The sequence below is a fragment of the Ostrea edulis genome, chromosome 10 (assembly GCF_947568905.1).
Source record: "Ostrea edulis chromosome 10, xbOstEdul1.1, whole genome shotgun sequence".
Lineage (NCBI taxonomy): Eukaryota > Metazoa > Mollusca > Bivalvia > Ostreida > Ostreidae > Ostrea > Ostrea edulis.
In genome coordinates this window covers 7,603,166-7,620,218 of record NC_079173.1, presented here as the reverse complement: position 1 = coordinate 7,620,218, position 17,053 = coordinate 7,603,166, and the positions used below count along the sequence as shown (strand labels likewise).

The window sequence follows — 17,053 nt, the reverse complement described above, 5'->3', positions numbered from 1 at the left end:
ACGGGCCTGATTCTAACACTAATTAGGATATGATCCAGTTCACGGGCCTGATTCTAACACTAATTAGGATATGATCCAGTTCACGGGCCTAATTCTAACACTGATTAAGATGTGATTCAGTTCACGGGCCTCTAATTAGGATATGATCCAGTTCACGGGCCTGACTCTAACACTAATTAGGATGTGATTGAGTTCACGGGCCTGATTCTAACACTAATTAGGATATGATCCATTTCACGGGTCTAATTCTAACACTGATTAAGATGTGATTCACTTCACGGGCCTCTAATTAGGATATGATTCAGTTCACGGGCCTGATTCTAACACTAATTAAGATATGATCTAGTTAACGGGCCTAATTCTAACACTAATTAGGATATGATTCAGTTCATGGGCCTGATTCTAACACTAATAAAAAATGTGATTGAGTTCACGGGCCTGACTCTAATACTAATTAGGATATGATCCAGTTCACATGCATCTAATCCAATCCTTGTAAACCCTAACCCAGTCCTTGTAGAGCATAGCTTAGTCCCTGTAGAGCATAACCTAGTCCCTGTAGAGCATAACCTAGTCCCTGTAAAGTATAACCTAGTCCCTGTAGAGTATAACCTAGTCCCTGTAGAGCATAACCTATTCCCTGTAGAGTATAACCTATTCCCTGTAGAGTATAACCTAGTCCCTGTAGAGCATAACCTAGTCCCTGTAGAGTATAACCTAGTCCCTGTAGAGCATAACCTAGTCCCTGTAAAGTATAACCCAGTCCTTGTAGAGCATAGCTTAGTCCCTGTAGAGTATAACCTAGTCCCTGTAGAGCATAACCTAGTCCCTGTAGAGCATAACCTAGTCCCTGTAGAGTATAACCCAGTCCCTGTAGAGCATAACCTAGTCCCTGTAGAGTATAACCTAGTCCCTGTAGAGTATAACCCAGTCCCTGTAGAGCATAACCTAGTTCCTGTAGAGCCTTACACTGTCTTAGCCTATAAAATGCAACTTTGTCTCTGTACAACAGTATCGTATTTCACTGATAATAAATTTTCCATACATGTTTATTATTAGTTTAATCATCAGGCACAATTGAATAGTCTCGTGGGGATTCGGGTTAGAATAGATCCTCAGTACCCCCTTGCTTGTCGTAAGAGGCGATTAAATGGGGCGGTCCTTCGGATGAGACCGGAAAAACAGAGGTCCTGTGTCACAGCAGGTGTGGGACAATAAAGATTCCTCCCTGCTCAATGGCTATAAGCGCCGAGCATAGGCCTAAATTTTACAGCCCTTCACCGCCAGTGGTGACGTCTCAATGTGAGTGAAATATTCTCGAGAGGGACGTTTAACAATATTCAATCAATCAATGCACAATTGAATAAATACCCAGTCTCTCTGTGTTATAGACTTTTCCAGTCATCTTGAGCTAAATCAACATTTTTGTGCCAGACCCATTTTTGTGTGCATCATAACTCAGTATCTCTATAAATAGTTGAATCTGCAACTACTACATGTAAGAGCTTGACGTATTTGACAGACATTTTTTTCCACAATTTCCTCTGGTACTTAGTCTTGATTTTAATTAAGAAGAAAAAGTTGAACAGATAACAGTTTTATTATCAACACCTTAGACATACAATGATTAAATTATCACATTGTTGTAACCTTTGACATTGAAATATTTTCCAGATACATGTACTTATGAAAGAGCTGGCTCGCATTCTACCTCATGCTCCAAGATTGCGTAGCAATAGTAACACATGATGGCCATATTAGACAGATTGATGATGATGGGTAATCAGATCAAACATCCTTAATATAAATCAAATTTACATAATCTGTTAAGAATTGATTATATATTACTGGGTAATTAAGGGGTCTTTCATGAAAAGAAATGAAACATCTTTAAGTTTTCATAAAACATATGAAACAACAATTTTATCTTTCTTTCAGTGATTAATTGGTAAACGCATTAAACGTTTCAATGTTCCATGGGAAATACAACATAACTATTTATTCTATATGTTGAACAAGAGGCCCATGGGCCACATCGCTCACCTGAGCCACCTTGGCTCATATTGAAAGAGTTTTCCTGAATAATTGTATGTAAAACTTTGATTCTCTATTGTGGCCCCATACAACCCCAGGAGGCCATGATTTCAATAAACTTGAATCTGTACTATGTCAGGAAGCTTTCATGTACATTTCAGCTCTTCTGACCCAATGGTTCTTGATAAAAAAAATTAAATGACCCACCCTATTTTTGTGGTCATCTCCCCTTTGAAGAGGGCATGGCCCTTCATTTGAACAAACTCGAAAGCCCTTTACCCAAGGATACTTTTGGTTAAGTTTGGTTATTATTGGCCCAGTGCTTCTGGAGAAAATATAAAATGTTTAATCATGCACGGACAGACAATGAACAACAGGCGATCAGAAAAGCTCACTTGAGCTTTCAGCTCAGGTGAGCTAAAAAGTATTTACGTATGGAATAATTTTCTTCATATGTGTCTTTTTTCATCCAATGCTATTTCTCCCCACTTTTAAATTAACGTTCAGATTTAAAATACATCAGAGATTCCTGTAAATATGCATATCGATATGTGATATATGTCCTTATCAACTACAGAGTTTCATAATACTGCCTTGCATGTGAGTTAAAACAGTATACCCTTTACAAGTCGTTGCCTGCAGTATATAATAACCTCTCTATGATAAGAATGAGTTGAATTAAACAATGCTATAATTCTAATATACAAATGATCCATGTGTACATGTAAACTCTCCAAAGAAAACAATTTAAACAATGTTAATGTTGCTGAAGAAAATTTACCACAAAGCAAAAGAAATGCAAAAGTTTGGCATCGGATCAAGTGCCTTTGACCTTGTTGACAATATACAATTACAAACAAAAGAAATAATAATAATTTATTCGTTTTGTGAGTGCACACTCAGTGGAGGTCAGTGGAGGTGCATCTTCTGTTGGCCTCCTCATATGCCATTCCTGTTTTGGAACAAATGAGAACAACGGCCTCTTTTAACATCACTAGGGGCAGGTAGTGAGCTGCCATTCTGGAGAGCAAACAAAATTCTATGAAAATTTAAACTTTAAATATTGTGCAATCATAATAAACTATACTGTCTTTAAAAAATTTAAAGGTTGAAAAAGCATAACATACATAAATATACTATATTAAATTAGTTTTTATTGTTTCAAGGATGATATGTTTAAGTTCTAGATATGAATTACTGGTAAGTAGCCTTACAGTGGATAATTTAGAATTTTTTTTACTGAGGTCTTCATTTTGCAAGCCTTGCAGTGTTCTGTATTTGGTAAAATCTGAAATAGATATTGAAAAAATATTATATTCAAAACATGATAAAATCATGAACTCGTTGGGAATAATTTATGATTCAATTGCAACTACATGTAGGATCGTCTATGAAATAAACATGAATGCCCTTTCTTGCAGAGTGGTGAGAAATCAACACACAGAACAATAGATGGAAGGAAGGACATAATTTAGATAATTATAACAAACATTATACAACCTAGCCATATACATGCTTGGATATGAAAAGTATCAATATTAAATGGGAGTATCTCTACCCATGACGAGCCTTGCTGCACATCATTCTGTCCCTGAGTATATTTAGAACGTGTTCCAGTTCCTAAAAATAAAAGAGTCGGATTAGAAAGCTTTAATATGTTATGTGATGCACTACTTGTGTAAAAATTGAGCAAACATGTTCATTCAACTTCATAAAGATGTGTATTTTGGATCCATACCCAAAATATATATTGACTAATTCCTATCATATCAAAGTAATCAAAATGTGAGCTGCTGATTCTTTAGAAAATTACTTTCTTACCAATATATCAATATACTTTCCCCAAAGCAGTAAAGTTTAATATATTTATTGAACGGATTTTTAGCTCACCTGAGCTGAAAGCTCAAGTGAGCTTTTCTGATCACCCGTATTCCGGCGTCCGTCCGTCCGTCTGTCCATCCGTCTGTCCGTCCGTCTGTAAACTTTTCACATTTTCAACTTCTTTTCAACAACCACTGGGCCAATTTCAACCAAAGTTGGCACAAAGCATCCTTAGGTAAAGGGAATTCTAAATTGTTAAAATAAAGGGCCATGCCACCTTCCAAGGGGAGATAATCAAGAAAAGGTAAAAATAGGGTAGGGTCATTAAAAAATCTTCTTCTCAAGAACCACTGGGCCAGAAAAGATGAAATTTATAGATAAGCTTTATTAGGTAGTGCAGATTCTAAATTGTTAAAATCATGGCCCCCGGGGGTCGGATGGGGCCACAATAGGGGATCAAAGTTTTACATACAAATATATAGGGAAAATCTTTAAAAATCTTCTTCTCAAGAACCATTGGACCAAAGAAGTTCACATTTACATGAAAGCTTTCTGACATAGTGTAGATTCAAGTTTGCAAAAACCATGGCCTCCAGGGGTAGGTTTGGGGCCATAATAGGGACTACGGTTTTACATGCAAATAGATATGGAAAATCTTCTGATGTGGACCAAGGTGACACAGGTGAGCGATGTGGCCCATGGGCCTCTTGTTTTATAAACTGGTGGTGTCTTTCATGGTCTTCTTCCTCACTGGAAAAATACTGTTGTCTTGTTAATACATGGTTTTGAAGTGGACATTGTTTTCAGAAGTAAGGATGTAGATGTAAATCATGTTTTCCCCACAACCCCTGGCCAATGGATTTGAATAATTAGGAGCTAGGATGAACTAAAAATTGTCTACCACAGCCACATACAAACAAGAGGCCCAAGGACCACATCGCTCACCTGAGTCACTTTGGCTCATACATATGTATTTAAAGATTTTTCCTATATATTTGTATGCAAAACTTTGATCCCCCATGTGACCCCATCCTACCCCTGGGAGCCATAATTTTCACAAACTGAAATCTGAAATATGTCAGGAAGCTTTCATGTCAATATCAGCTTTTCTGGCTCAGTGATTCTTGAGAAAAAGATTTTTAAACATTTTCCTTATATATTTGTATGTAAAAACTTTGATCCCCTATTGTGGCCCCATCCAACCCCCAGGGGCCATGATTTTAATAAACGTGAATTTGTACTATGCCAGTAAGCTGTCATGTAAATTTCAGCTTTTCTGGCCGAGTGGCTCTTGATTAGAAGATTTTTTAATGACCCCACCCTATTTTTGCATTTTTGTGATTATCTCCCCTTTGAAAGAGACATGACCCTTCTTTTGAACAAACTTGAAAGCCCTTCACTCAAGGATGCTTTGTGGGAAGTTTGGTTGAAATTGGTCCAGCGGTTCTTGAGAAGAAGTCGAAAATGTAAAACGTTTATGACGCCCGACGACGACAGACAACGGGCAAATTTTGATCAGAAAAGCTCACTTGAGCCTTTGGCTCAGGTGAGCTAAAAATATAAATGCTCACCATTTACGAATATCACAGTTTATCATTCCTTTCGGTGCATGGAGTAAACTGCCAATCTGTAAGATATTTAATTATCAAATACTTTTATGCTATTCTCTAAACTGAGCACACTAAAACCTGTAATTCATATAATACAACACAAGAGATGTTTCTAAAACACATATGCCCCCCAAGTTGCAAAATTGAAAGGGTTATACCCGTGCCTCATTTAATTGATAGTAGTTACACCAATTCAAAATATTGAGCAGACAATACCTTCCTATGTCAAGAGTGGACTGACCATGTGACCTAAGAATCAATAGGGGTCATCTACTCCTTATATATGCTGTACAAGTGTACCAAGTTTGTTGTCAATCAACCAATTAATTCGTAAAATATAGGAAACATCCCCCTTAATGTATTGAATAGTATGGAGGAGAAAGCATGGGCAGGAAGATAGACATGAACTCTGATAAGCCATATAGGAGGAGAAGCGTTCACAAACTATTTTATACCCTACACCCCTCAGATCCACTTTAACTTTAAGGATAGCAATTGGATCCTCCTGTCCCTACAACTTGCACATCTACAAATGGCATTGAAGCATTGTACAAATTCTCAAGTCTATCAGATAAGCCATATAGGAGAAGTGTTCACAAGGTATTTTAACATCCTCCACCCCTTTTAGATCCACTATATCTTTTAGGAAAAACTTTGGATCCTCCCATTCCCACAATATGCACATCTACAAATGACAATTAAGCATTGTACAAAGTTTCAAGTCTATCCAATAAGCCATATGGGAGAAGAGTTCATAAGCTATTTTACATCTTCCACCCCTCTTAGATCCACTATAACTCTTAGGAAAACAATTGGATCCTCCCGTCCCAATAATATTCACATCTGCAAATGACAATGAAGCATTGCACAAAGTTTCAAGTCTATCTGATAAGCCATATAGGTGGAGAAGCGTTCACAAGATTTTGTGACAGAAAGAAGGACGGACAGAAAATACAAATACAATATGTCTCCCCCTGGAAGAGGGAAGATATAATTATATGAGTGCATGTTTATATAAACACAGCACTAAACATAACTTAAAGTAATTCCACCCTCCTATGATGTCATCAGATTTTGCAAAATCAATGATTTATTTAGATTTATGCACGATAGGAACATAAATTTTGTTAGTCTTTTCCGATAGTTATTGTAAAAAAAACCCTGTTAAAATAAACTATTTCAAAAGTCTAAGTTATAGATGAATAATCAATGATACGATTTAAATCAAAATAGATGTGTGTAACATTTCACTATACAGAGTTGTATGAAAATGTGATTTGTGGAAATAAATAATAATGCTATAATTCTAATTAGAGGTCCGTGATCTTAATCACATCCTAATTAGTGTTAGAGTCAGCCAAGTGAACTGGAGCATATCCTAATTAGTGTTAGCGTCAGGCCCGTGAACTGAATCATATGCTAATTAGTGTTAGAATCAGGCCCGTGAACTCAATCACATCCTAATTAGTGTTAGAATCAGGCCCGTGAACTCAATCACATGTTAATTAGTGTTAGAATCAGGCCCGTGAACTGGATCATATCCTAATTAGTGTTAGAATCAGGCCCGTGAACTCAATCACATTTTGATTAGTGTTAGAATCAGGCCCGTGAACTGGATCATATCCTAATTAGTGTTAGAAGCAGGCCCGTGAACTCAATCACATGCTAGTTAGTGTTAGAATCAGGCCCGTGAACTGGATCACATTTTGATTAGTGTTAGAATCAGGCCCGTGAACTGGATCATATCCTAATTAGTATTAGAATCAGGCCCGTGAACTCAATCACATGCTAATTAGTGTTAGAATCAGGCCCGTGAACTCAATCACATTTTACTTAGTGTTAGAATTAGGCCCGTGAACTCAATCACATTTAATTAGTGTTAGAATCAGGCCCGTGAAGTCAACCACATGCTAGTTAGTGTTAGAATCAGGCCTGTGAACTCAATCACATTTTGATTAGTGTTAGAATCAGGACCGTGAACTGGATCATATCCTAATTAGTGTTAGAAGCAGGCCCGTGAACTCAATCACATGCTAATTAGTGTTAGAATCGGGACCGTGAACTGGATCACATTTTAATTAATGTTAGAATCAGGCCCGTGAACTGGATCATATTCTAATTAGTGTTAGAAGCAGGCCCGTGAACTCAATCACATGCTAATTAGTGTTAGAATCGGGACCGTGAACTGGATCACATTTTAATTAATGTTAGAATCAGGCCCGTGAACTGGATCATATCCTAATTAGTGTTAGAAGCAGGCCCGTGAACTCAATCACATGCTAATTAGTGTTAGAATCAGGCCCGTGAACTCAATCACATGCTAGTTAGTGTTAGAATCAGGCCCGTGAACTGGATCACATTTTAATTAGTGTTAGAATCAAGCCCGTGAACTGGATCATATCCTGATTAGTTTTAGAATCAGGCCCGTGAACTCAATCACATTTTACTTAGTGTTAGAATTAGGCCCGTGAACTCAATCACATTTAATTAGTGTTAGAATCAAGCCCGTGAACTCAATCACATTTTGATTAGTGTTAGAATCAGGACCGTGAACTGGATCATATCCTAATTAGTGTTAGAAGCAGGCCCGTGAACTCAATCACATGCTAATTAGTGTTAGAATCGGGACCGTGAACTGGATTACATTTTAATTAATGTTAGAATCAGGCCCGTGAACTGGATCATATCCTAATTAGTGTTAGAAGCAGGCCCGTGAACTCAATCACATGCTAATTAGTGTTAGAATCGGGACCGTGAACTGGATCACATTTTAATTAATGTTAGAATCAGGCCCGTGAACTGGATCATATCCTAATTAGTGTTAGAAGCAGGCCCGTGAACTCAATCACATGCTAATTAGTGTTAGAATCGGGACCGTGAACTGGATCACATTTTAATTAATGTTAGAATCAGGCCCGTGAACTGGATCATATCCTAATTAGTGTTAGAAGCAGGCCCGTGAACTCAATCACATGCTAATTAGTGTTAGAATCGGGACCGTGAACTGGATCACATTTTAATTAATGTTAGAATCAGGCCCGTGAACTGGATCATATCCTAATTAGTGTTAGAAGCAGGCCCGTGAACTCAATCACATGCTAGTTAGTATTAGAATCAGGCCCGTGAACTCAATCACATGCTAATTAGTGTTAGAATCAGGCCCGTGAACTCAATCACATGCTAATTAGTGTTAGACTCAGGCCCGTGAACTGGATCACATTTTAATTAGTGTTAGAATCAGGCCCGTAAACTGCATCATATCCTGATTAGAGTTAGAATCAGGCCCGTGAACTCAATCACATCCTAATTAATGTTAGAATCAGGCCCGTGAACTGGATCATATCCTAATTAGTGTTAGAGTCAGGCCCGTGAACTCAATCACATCCTATTTAGTGTTAGAGACAGGCCCGTGAAGTGGACCATATCCTAATTAGAAGCCCATGAACTCAATCACATCCTAATTAGAACCCAGTGAACTCAATCAAATCCTTATTAGTGTTGATTCTGTACTTCCACTTACAAAAGATTTTTAATATGCATCTCGGGTACGAGTTAATACTAGACCTTTAGTAAAAACGAAAGTAAATTGTATGACGTATGCAATTTGTGTGTGTTTGAGTTCACGGAACTTCTGATTGTATCAGTTCACGGGCTTATAGACCCTGCCAAGTAGTTACATGTATGTGTTGTTTTTATTTGATCACATTTCCAAGCATCGTCAAATACCCACAGGTGATCTCGTAAAAGACGAGATCACCCGTGGGTATCCGACGATGATTTACAAGTAAATGTACGTCCATGTCTGACTAACAGGACATCAGGATTACTCAGGGGACCTACTATTATTGTTCTGCGTCTATGTTAGCAACTTCTTGATAACTAAACTTCCTATTCTTTTCAATTTGTTATAAAGCATATCTGGAACAAGGGGGCATAACCTTTAAAATATGAATGGTAGGACCAAAAAAAAAAACAAAAAAAAAAAAACCACCTATCAAAATTGATCAATGTTTAGGACTTCTGCAACCCCGGAGTGTTAGGGGTTGGTAAAAAAAAAAAACCCAACCCACCAACCTGCCAAAACTGACAAATTTTCATAAATCCCCCTTCTTTACAACCGCATCTCTTAAAGAAAAACTAGATGTAAAGTCAAGATACAGGGCCCACGGTGGATGTGACCGGTCGACAGGGGATGTTTACTTCCCCTGGGCACCTGATCCCACCTCTGGTATATGCAGGGGTCCTTGTTTGCTCAACTATCTATTTTATATTGCTTTTAAGAGTTATGAGATTGATCACTGTTCGTTATCTTCACCTTTCATAGTCATGTAGAGCAGGAGAGCTTCTACCAAAATTGTGAATTTGATGAACCATGAAGTAGAATGTCTGTCTCCAGTTCGGGGTTAAGTTTTGCCTATTCATGTAGTGTACCTGTGTAAAATATCTTCAATGCTATTGACACTAAATTGAAAGTAAATAGAAATAATTTAGAAGGAGCAATTTCTTCAATGTGTATTTTTAATATTGACTAAGTTAGTAGCCCTTTATTAAAATTGTAAATTTTCTGAATCCCAGGGGTAGAGTTTAGGTATCAGATGACTATTTTTCAAAAATCTTCTTCTCAAGAACCGCATATGTGTAAGAAAAACTAAATGCATGATGATGTAGAGCAAGAAGGTTGCTAGCAAAATTGTAAATTTCATGATCCCCGGGATAGGGGTTCTGATTCCAGGGCGGGGCCATACTTGGTATACATGTATAGGGTTTATGTGTAAAACACCTTAGTACTATCGATACTACATGTATATGGAAACTAAATAGATATTTAGAAAGAACAGGTAGTCCTTTACCAAAATTACAAATTTGATGATCTCAAGGGTAGGGGTTTTGGTACCAGGGTGGGGCCATAATGGTCAGTTAGTAAATGTGTGAGCAATAGACATTTTTAACTTCTTCTTGATAACTATGATTCCGATTCTTTTCAAATTTGGTATGAAGCATTTTTTGAACAAGGGCGACATGAATTGTAAATTTCAGGATTCTTGCACCCCTGGGACCTTAGGGGCGGGGCAAAAACTGTCCACAATTGACCAATTTTCAAAAATCTTCTTTTCTAGAACCGCACACATGTAAGAAAAACTAAATACATAGTGATGTAGAGCAGGAAGCCTCTACTAAAATTGTAAATTTCATGATCCCCGGGATAGGGGTTCTGACCCCAGGCCGGGGCCAAACTTACTATATAGTGTTTATGTGTAAAACACTTAAATAGCATCTTTTTAGTGTTATTGATACTAAATTGAAACTAAATAGATATTTAGAAAGAACAGGTAGTCCTTTACCAAAATTGTAAATTTGATGATCCCAAGGGTAGGAGTTTTGGTATCAGGGTGGGGCCATAATGGTCAGTTAGTAAACGTGTGAATAATAGACATTTTTATCTTCTTCTTGATAACTATCTTTCAAATTCTTTTCAAATATGGTAGGAAGCATCTTTAGAACAAGGGGGACATGAATTGTAAATTTCAGGATTCTTGTACACCTGGGGCCTTAGGGGCGGGGCAAAAAACTGCCCAAAATTTGCCAATTTTCAAAAATCATTTTCTCTATAATCGCACATGCCTAAGAAAACCAAATGCATTAAGATGTGAATCAGACAGGTTTCTACTAAAATTGTAAATTTCATGATCCCCGGGGTAGGGGTTCTGATCTCATGGTGGGGTCGAACTTAGTATATAATGTTTATGTGTAAATTTTCTGATACTGTATACAATCTAAATGCATACTAAGAATTAGCAGAAACAGATGTACAAAAAATGGTGAATTTCACAACCCAGGGTTTTGACTCTAGGATGGGTCCAAATTAGTCATATCTTTTAATGTTTCAATGTTAATACACCAATTATATCATGTGAAGCCTTTCATCAGTGTATTCACTTATGAAGGCATTAAAGTTGTAAGAGCACATCTTGTTTTATACTTTTGCTGAAAGTTAAAATTTTAGCTTAGATATTCAAAATAGGTAATGTTTTCTAGATTTCATAGCCCTTGGAGAGAGTAGTGATAATTATTCACTGATATACTCAAGTGACCGATAAGGACTGTGGGCCTCTTGTTTCGTATATCAAGTGCACACGGTCATTATATGTCGCCAATCTACATTTTTAAGTGCAAAAAACGTCAAGTTGAAAACACTGTAACAATTGCTTTTGTTTACTTCGTCACAACATTGTACAGAACGACGACTCGGAGGATGGCCATCGATTTCTCACTTGTAGTTATCAAATTCTCGTTAAGAACTATCAAGGGACTTCATATGTTATTAGTATTCAGTCAGGCAGCAGGAACATTTTATTTTCGGGTTAAATTATTTATGTGAAAACTGAAGCAGCAAAACACATTTCCTTAAACTTATTAATAAGTATTATCTCACTGCAGTATCATATCTTGAAATACACTGCATTTAGACAGGGCATCCTCTCTTCCGTAACTTAATAAATAAGAATAATTACATGCTTAACGACCAATTAGCGATCTGCCTAAATAGTTATATCACGTATTTTGGACCCAGGAAGGCAATGAAATCATGGTATAATACAAATTAATGGTGCATTAAGTTTGGAATATCTTATTTTATCCTGGATAATGGACAAACTAAGTGCACAGTTGTAAAATCCATGATCCCTGACTTGAGACCCGGGGGAGATGCAAAGTTAGTCACTGGCACAAAACATACATGCAACCCATCATTGATGTCCCTGCTATAGAAGATATCGAAATGCATTTATGATTTCTAAAACTCCCCAGACCTTCATGTTGAAACAATATACAGAACAATGTCGGTATGATCAGACCTTAAATAATTTTACACGTTCTTAAAACAACATGCATGTAAAAGATGAGCTTCTTAAACCAATTTAAATGAAAAAAGATGGACAAACTGCAATTCATTTCAAAATACTGTACACGTAAGGAATTAGGTTTTAAGAAGCAGTGCTTATGTGAGGATGAAACTATTTGATTTTCCTCAATGAGTGGTAAACTCGCGTCGGTAAAGCAGACTGTGGATCAAGGAAAACGATCCACAGAAATTTTAGTCTCTTCGTAAATATGCTTGTTTAAATCAAAACACAGGCAAATACACCTGAATATATTGTTTTAACTTCTATTAATAAAAGAAATGTCAATATAAACAAGCATTTTGAGAGTTTTGCATGGTAATACATAGTCCCCTACCGGTTGCAAAAATTACTGGGCCACAACAATATCCGAAGTTCCTTATGTAGGTTATGGTGATTGGGAAAATTGAGGATGGATAGGAATGGTTGGAAATAAACTATTGTACTATCCAGGTACAAAGACTATACCATGAAAAAAGACAAATTTATAATTAAGTTTAAGTCTTTAACCGAGTCAGTGAACTGTGAAATGTAGGTGAACATGAATAATTTAGCTACATTGCTGTAGTACTATGCTAAAAGTTTTAATCAGTGTAGTTATGTTGTACAGAAATAAGAAACTTGGATGTAAACTTTAAGCTGCTGTGGATGGGACGAACTAAAACTATAACAATTATCAAATGAGTATCTGGAAGCAAAACAAAAAAAGTTCGAAAGCTGATAATTCACACTATCTTTCGAAGTCCAAGGGCCGAAACTCGGCAAAAAATCACGAATTTCAAACTTGATCTGTAACATGCCAAGGCAAAGGAATGTACCAACCAAATATCAAATGAGTATCTACAAGCACCAAAAAAAAAATAAAATAAAAAAATAAATAAAAAAAAAATAAATAAAAAAAATACGGAATCTAACTATTTACGCTATTTTTCTAAATCCAAGGGCAATGAAATCAATTGACGAAACCAAATTCGAACTTGATCTGTAACTTGTTATGACGAAGCAATGTACCAAATATCAAATGAATATCTGCAAACACAACAAAACAAGTCCGGAAAACTGATAATTCATGTTATTATTCAAGTCCAAGGGCCATAACTTAGTGAAAGTCAACATACCGAAATGGAATTTGATCTGTAACTTATTATGGCAAAGCAATGTACAACATATCAAATGTATATCTGCACGAGTCACCTTGGCCAGTATTTAAAGATTTTCCTTATATATTCGCATTTAAGACTTTCATCCCTATTGCGGCCCCAACATACTCCAGAGGGCCATGATTTTTTTTAACACATTGAATCTGCACTATGTCAGGAACCTTTCATGTAAATGTAAACTTCTTTGGCCCAATGGATCTTGAGAAGATTTTATAAGATTTTATCCATATATTTGTATGTAAATCTTTGCTCCCTATTGTGGCCCATCCTACCCCCAGGAACCATGATTTTAACAAACCTTAATCTGCACTATGTCAGGAATCATTCATATAAACTTTTCTGGCCCAGTGATTCTTCTTCAGAAGATTTTTAAAGATTTTCCCTATCATATTTGTTTGTAAAAAATTAATCCCCTATTGTGGCCCCATCCTATCTACGGGGCCATGATTTTTGGACATTTCAATCTGCATTATGTCAGGAAGCTTTCATGTAAATTTCAGTTCTTCTGGCTCAGTGGTTCTTTAGAAGAAGATTTTTAAATGCCACCTCCCCTATTTTTGCATTTTTTGTGATTATCTCCCCTTTGAAGGGGCATGACCCTTCATTTGAACAATCGTGAAAGCCCTTCACCCAAGGATGCTTTTGTCAAAGATTGAATTTGGCTCAGTGGTTCTGGAGAAGTCGAAAATGTAAAAAGTTTACAGACGGACAGACTTTTCTACTTACAAGTCCCGTGTGGACCCTGGTTAGAATACATCCCCAGTACTCCTTGCTTGTCGTAAGAGGCGACTAAATATGCTGGTCCTTCAGATGAGATCGCAAAAGTTCCATGTCACAACAGGTATGGCATGATAAAGATCTCTACATGATCAAAGGCCATACAAGCGATGAGCATACGGGTAAATTTTGCAGTCCTTCACCGGCAATCGTAACGTCTCCATATGAGTGAAATATTCTCAAGAGGGATGTTAAACAATATACAATCAATCAACAATTTATTATATACAAGGGGACGACGCGTCAATGCTCAGGTAATCGAGAAAACGGCTGCGTACTAGAAAGGTTACTAGAACAGCAACCTTTCGTATATCTAGGATGGTGAATTCGCGATTTATAACGTGTGAAAACAAATACCATATACATGTACCAAGCAACTAAAGAACATAATATTATATTCAATCATTACAAATAGCTATCGTTTAGTCACTACAGTTTTTAGTCTGTAGTGAAAATAGCGATATCAAAACTTCAACGAAAATAAGCCTATTTACAGTAGCTCATTGAAATGCTTTGCACTCAGCAGTTTGTGTTACAACTCTGTTCCCTAAGAATAACAAGCAAATCATTACTTACAATTTATATTTAATGGCATAATACCCAAGAATACGTAACAAAATAACCAACACAGCTAGTGTTCCAACACAACAATACACAGGAAGGTCAATTCCCACACTGCTTAGCACGTCACTTCCGCTTATAATCTGTGTTGCATTTGTGCACATCTTGAACATTTGGGAGTTTCCACATCTGCAAAACACAAGAAAATTTTGATCTGTTGCTAAATGATTATAAAGCATCTTTTGAGATACAACACAATACTACTAGTATGAGTCTAAATGTTCGTTGTTTGACTTGTTTGTATATATGGCACTACTACTACGAGTCTAAATGTAAGGGATTCCTCACTCACGTAAACACCACCAGCTGTATAGAAAGCGCCGCTAATGTTGACCTATGCAGGACGCTTACGTACAGCCGTAGCAGTGAGGGTTTGTTTATCGTGCCTTTGGATGTACGACACTTAGTAGACTGGCCGCGGTAGCTTTCGTTAGAGCGCTCATTTCGCCATCAGGTCATGTTTTCTCGATCCCAGTGCCGTATCAAACCCAAGACGTTTAACATATGTAGAGACTGTTTTCCCGCCAAAGGCCCGACATTAGATATGTCGTGGTAGCTCATTGATAGAGCGTTCACTTCGTGACTGGAAGGTCGTGAGTTCGAGTAGCGCTGGAGACATGACCGCGTCAAACCTAAGACGGAAACATAGGTAGTGATTGCTCCTTCACCACACGCTCTTCATTCAGAAGCGAGGGTATGGCCGCACAAATGGAGGTTTAGTGTCGTGGTAGGAATTGACACGTTAAATAACCTTCACTGATACGGCCCTGAGCGCTAAGCATAGATCTAACTTTGTGCTACTTTACCTACAGATTGTGAAATTTCAATATTGATTGATTGATCGTATCTTGTTTAACGTCTCTCTCGAGAAATAATTTTCACTCAGATGGAGACATCACCAAGACCTGTGAAGGGCTTCATTTAAGCCTTTGTTCGGCTCTTACGGCCATTGATCAGTGAGAGTTCTTTAGCGTACCACACCTACTGTGACACGGGATATGCGTTTGTAAGGTCATCTTCTAGGACCCGTGACATTCACACTTAATGCCGAGCATTTGACGATGGAACTGTCACTACCTGTTTTGACGACTTGGGTCTGTCGAGGCCTTGATTCGAACTCCGGCCTTCCGCACGCGGGCGAACGCTCTGCTGACCGCCCAGTATTCCAACGGTCCGATAGTCCGACGGGCCGGTATTCCCACGGTCCGATAGTCCGACGGACCGGTATGTCAACAAGTAAGATGGCATGGATAACTTAATGAGTTTGTATAATTTAATCATTAAATCATATAATAAAATGAATGTTGCTGTTTTTTCAGTCAATACGATGATTTAGTCCTTTGGGCTCGGTGAATATTGTACTACTCAGGCGGCTTAATCACTGTATTGACCTCAAAAACAGCAATATTTGTATAGTGTTACATTTTTGATCAATTTGTTAGTCACTGGTATCTGTTAATTATATTGCAAAAGATTGCATAATAAGAGGAAATTTGGTTATAATTCTCATTTTTACTAAGAAATCAGAGAAATGGAAAGTTGTTTTAAAACATCATTCCTCCTATGTTTCAAACATCAGCTTGTACCACAGACATGTGTTTGAGTAACAGGCATTCTGAAAAATTGGGTCTGGTAATAGTGGGGAGAATGATGTCCTACAGCGGAAAACCGAAAAAGGGGGTCATTAAGAGTGTATCGTCAACGATATTGTAAACTTTCCGGAAATATTATAGTTGACCACTATTTTGTTACTTATTTTACCGGAAGTGTGTTTGTTTTGGAACGGCATGCATGGACAGATAATCCCACGTTTTGTTTAGTACGTTATAGCTCAATAATGTTGGACCCATCAATGTGTGAGTAAATTCATGTACATTTATTAAGTATTAGTTCTATAGTTATCAGATGTAGACTGTTATGCGGTTTTGAGGAAATATTGAATGTTTTTAGGATTTATCTTGATGTGAAAACTACATAACAAAGTTTTGTCATAAATTTGGTAAGTTTTGTACTTTCATTTGTAGGTTGAAACACTGGAATAAATGGTTACAACAGATGGTGTATTGTTTTATTGTTGAGCTATACAAAGAGTCTTACAAACAAGCAAATATTTACAGTATTAGCTGATATT

The 17,053-nt window shown here is 37.2% G+C and overlaps 1 protein-coding gene and 1 long non-coding RNA gene across 2 annotated transcripts in view; both read right to left on the bottom strand.

Moving 5' to 3' along the window:
* Nucleotides 1-1,581: 1,581 nt before the first annotated feature.
* LOC130050913 (uncharacterized) lies at nucleotides 1,582-6,258 on the bottom strand. The gene is made up of 4 exons (XR_008799299.1): nucleotides 5,427-6,258; nucleotides 3,593-3,654; nucleotides 3,249-3,322; nucleotides 1,582-3,054 (listed from the first exon to the last, which is right to left on the bottom strand). It is a non-coding gene; the product is annotated as an uncharacterized LOC130050913 (long non-coding RNA).
* An 8,615-nt stretch (nucleotides 6,259-14,873) lies between these two features.
* Nucleotides 14,874-17,053, bottom strand: part of LOC125666691 (uncharacterized) — a 29,480-nt gene continuing 27,300 nt past the window's right edge. The window contains exon 14 of the mRNA XM_056151813.1: nucleotides 14,874-15,051. Coding sequence (XP_056007788.1) covers nucleotides 14,874-15,051 — 178 coding nt within the window. The remainder of the gene's footprint in view (nucleotides 15,052-17,053) is intronic.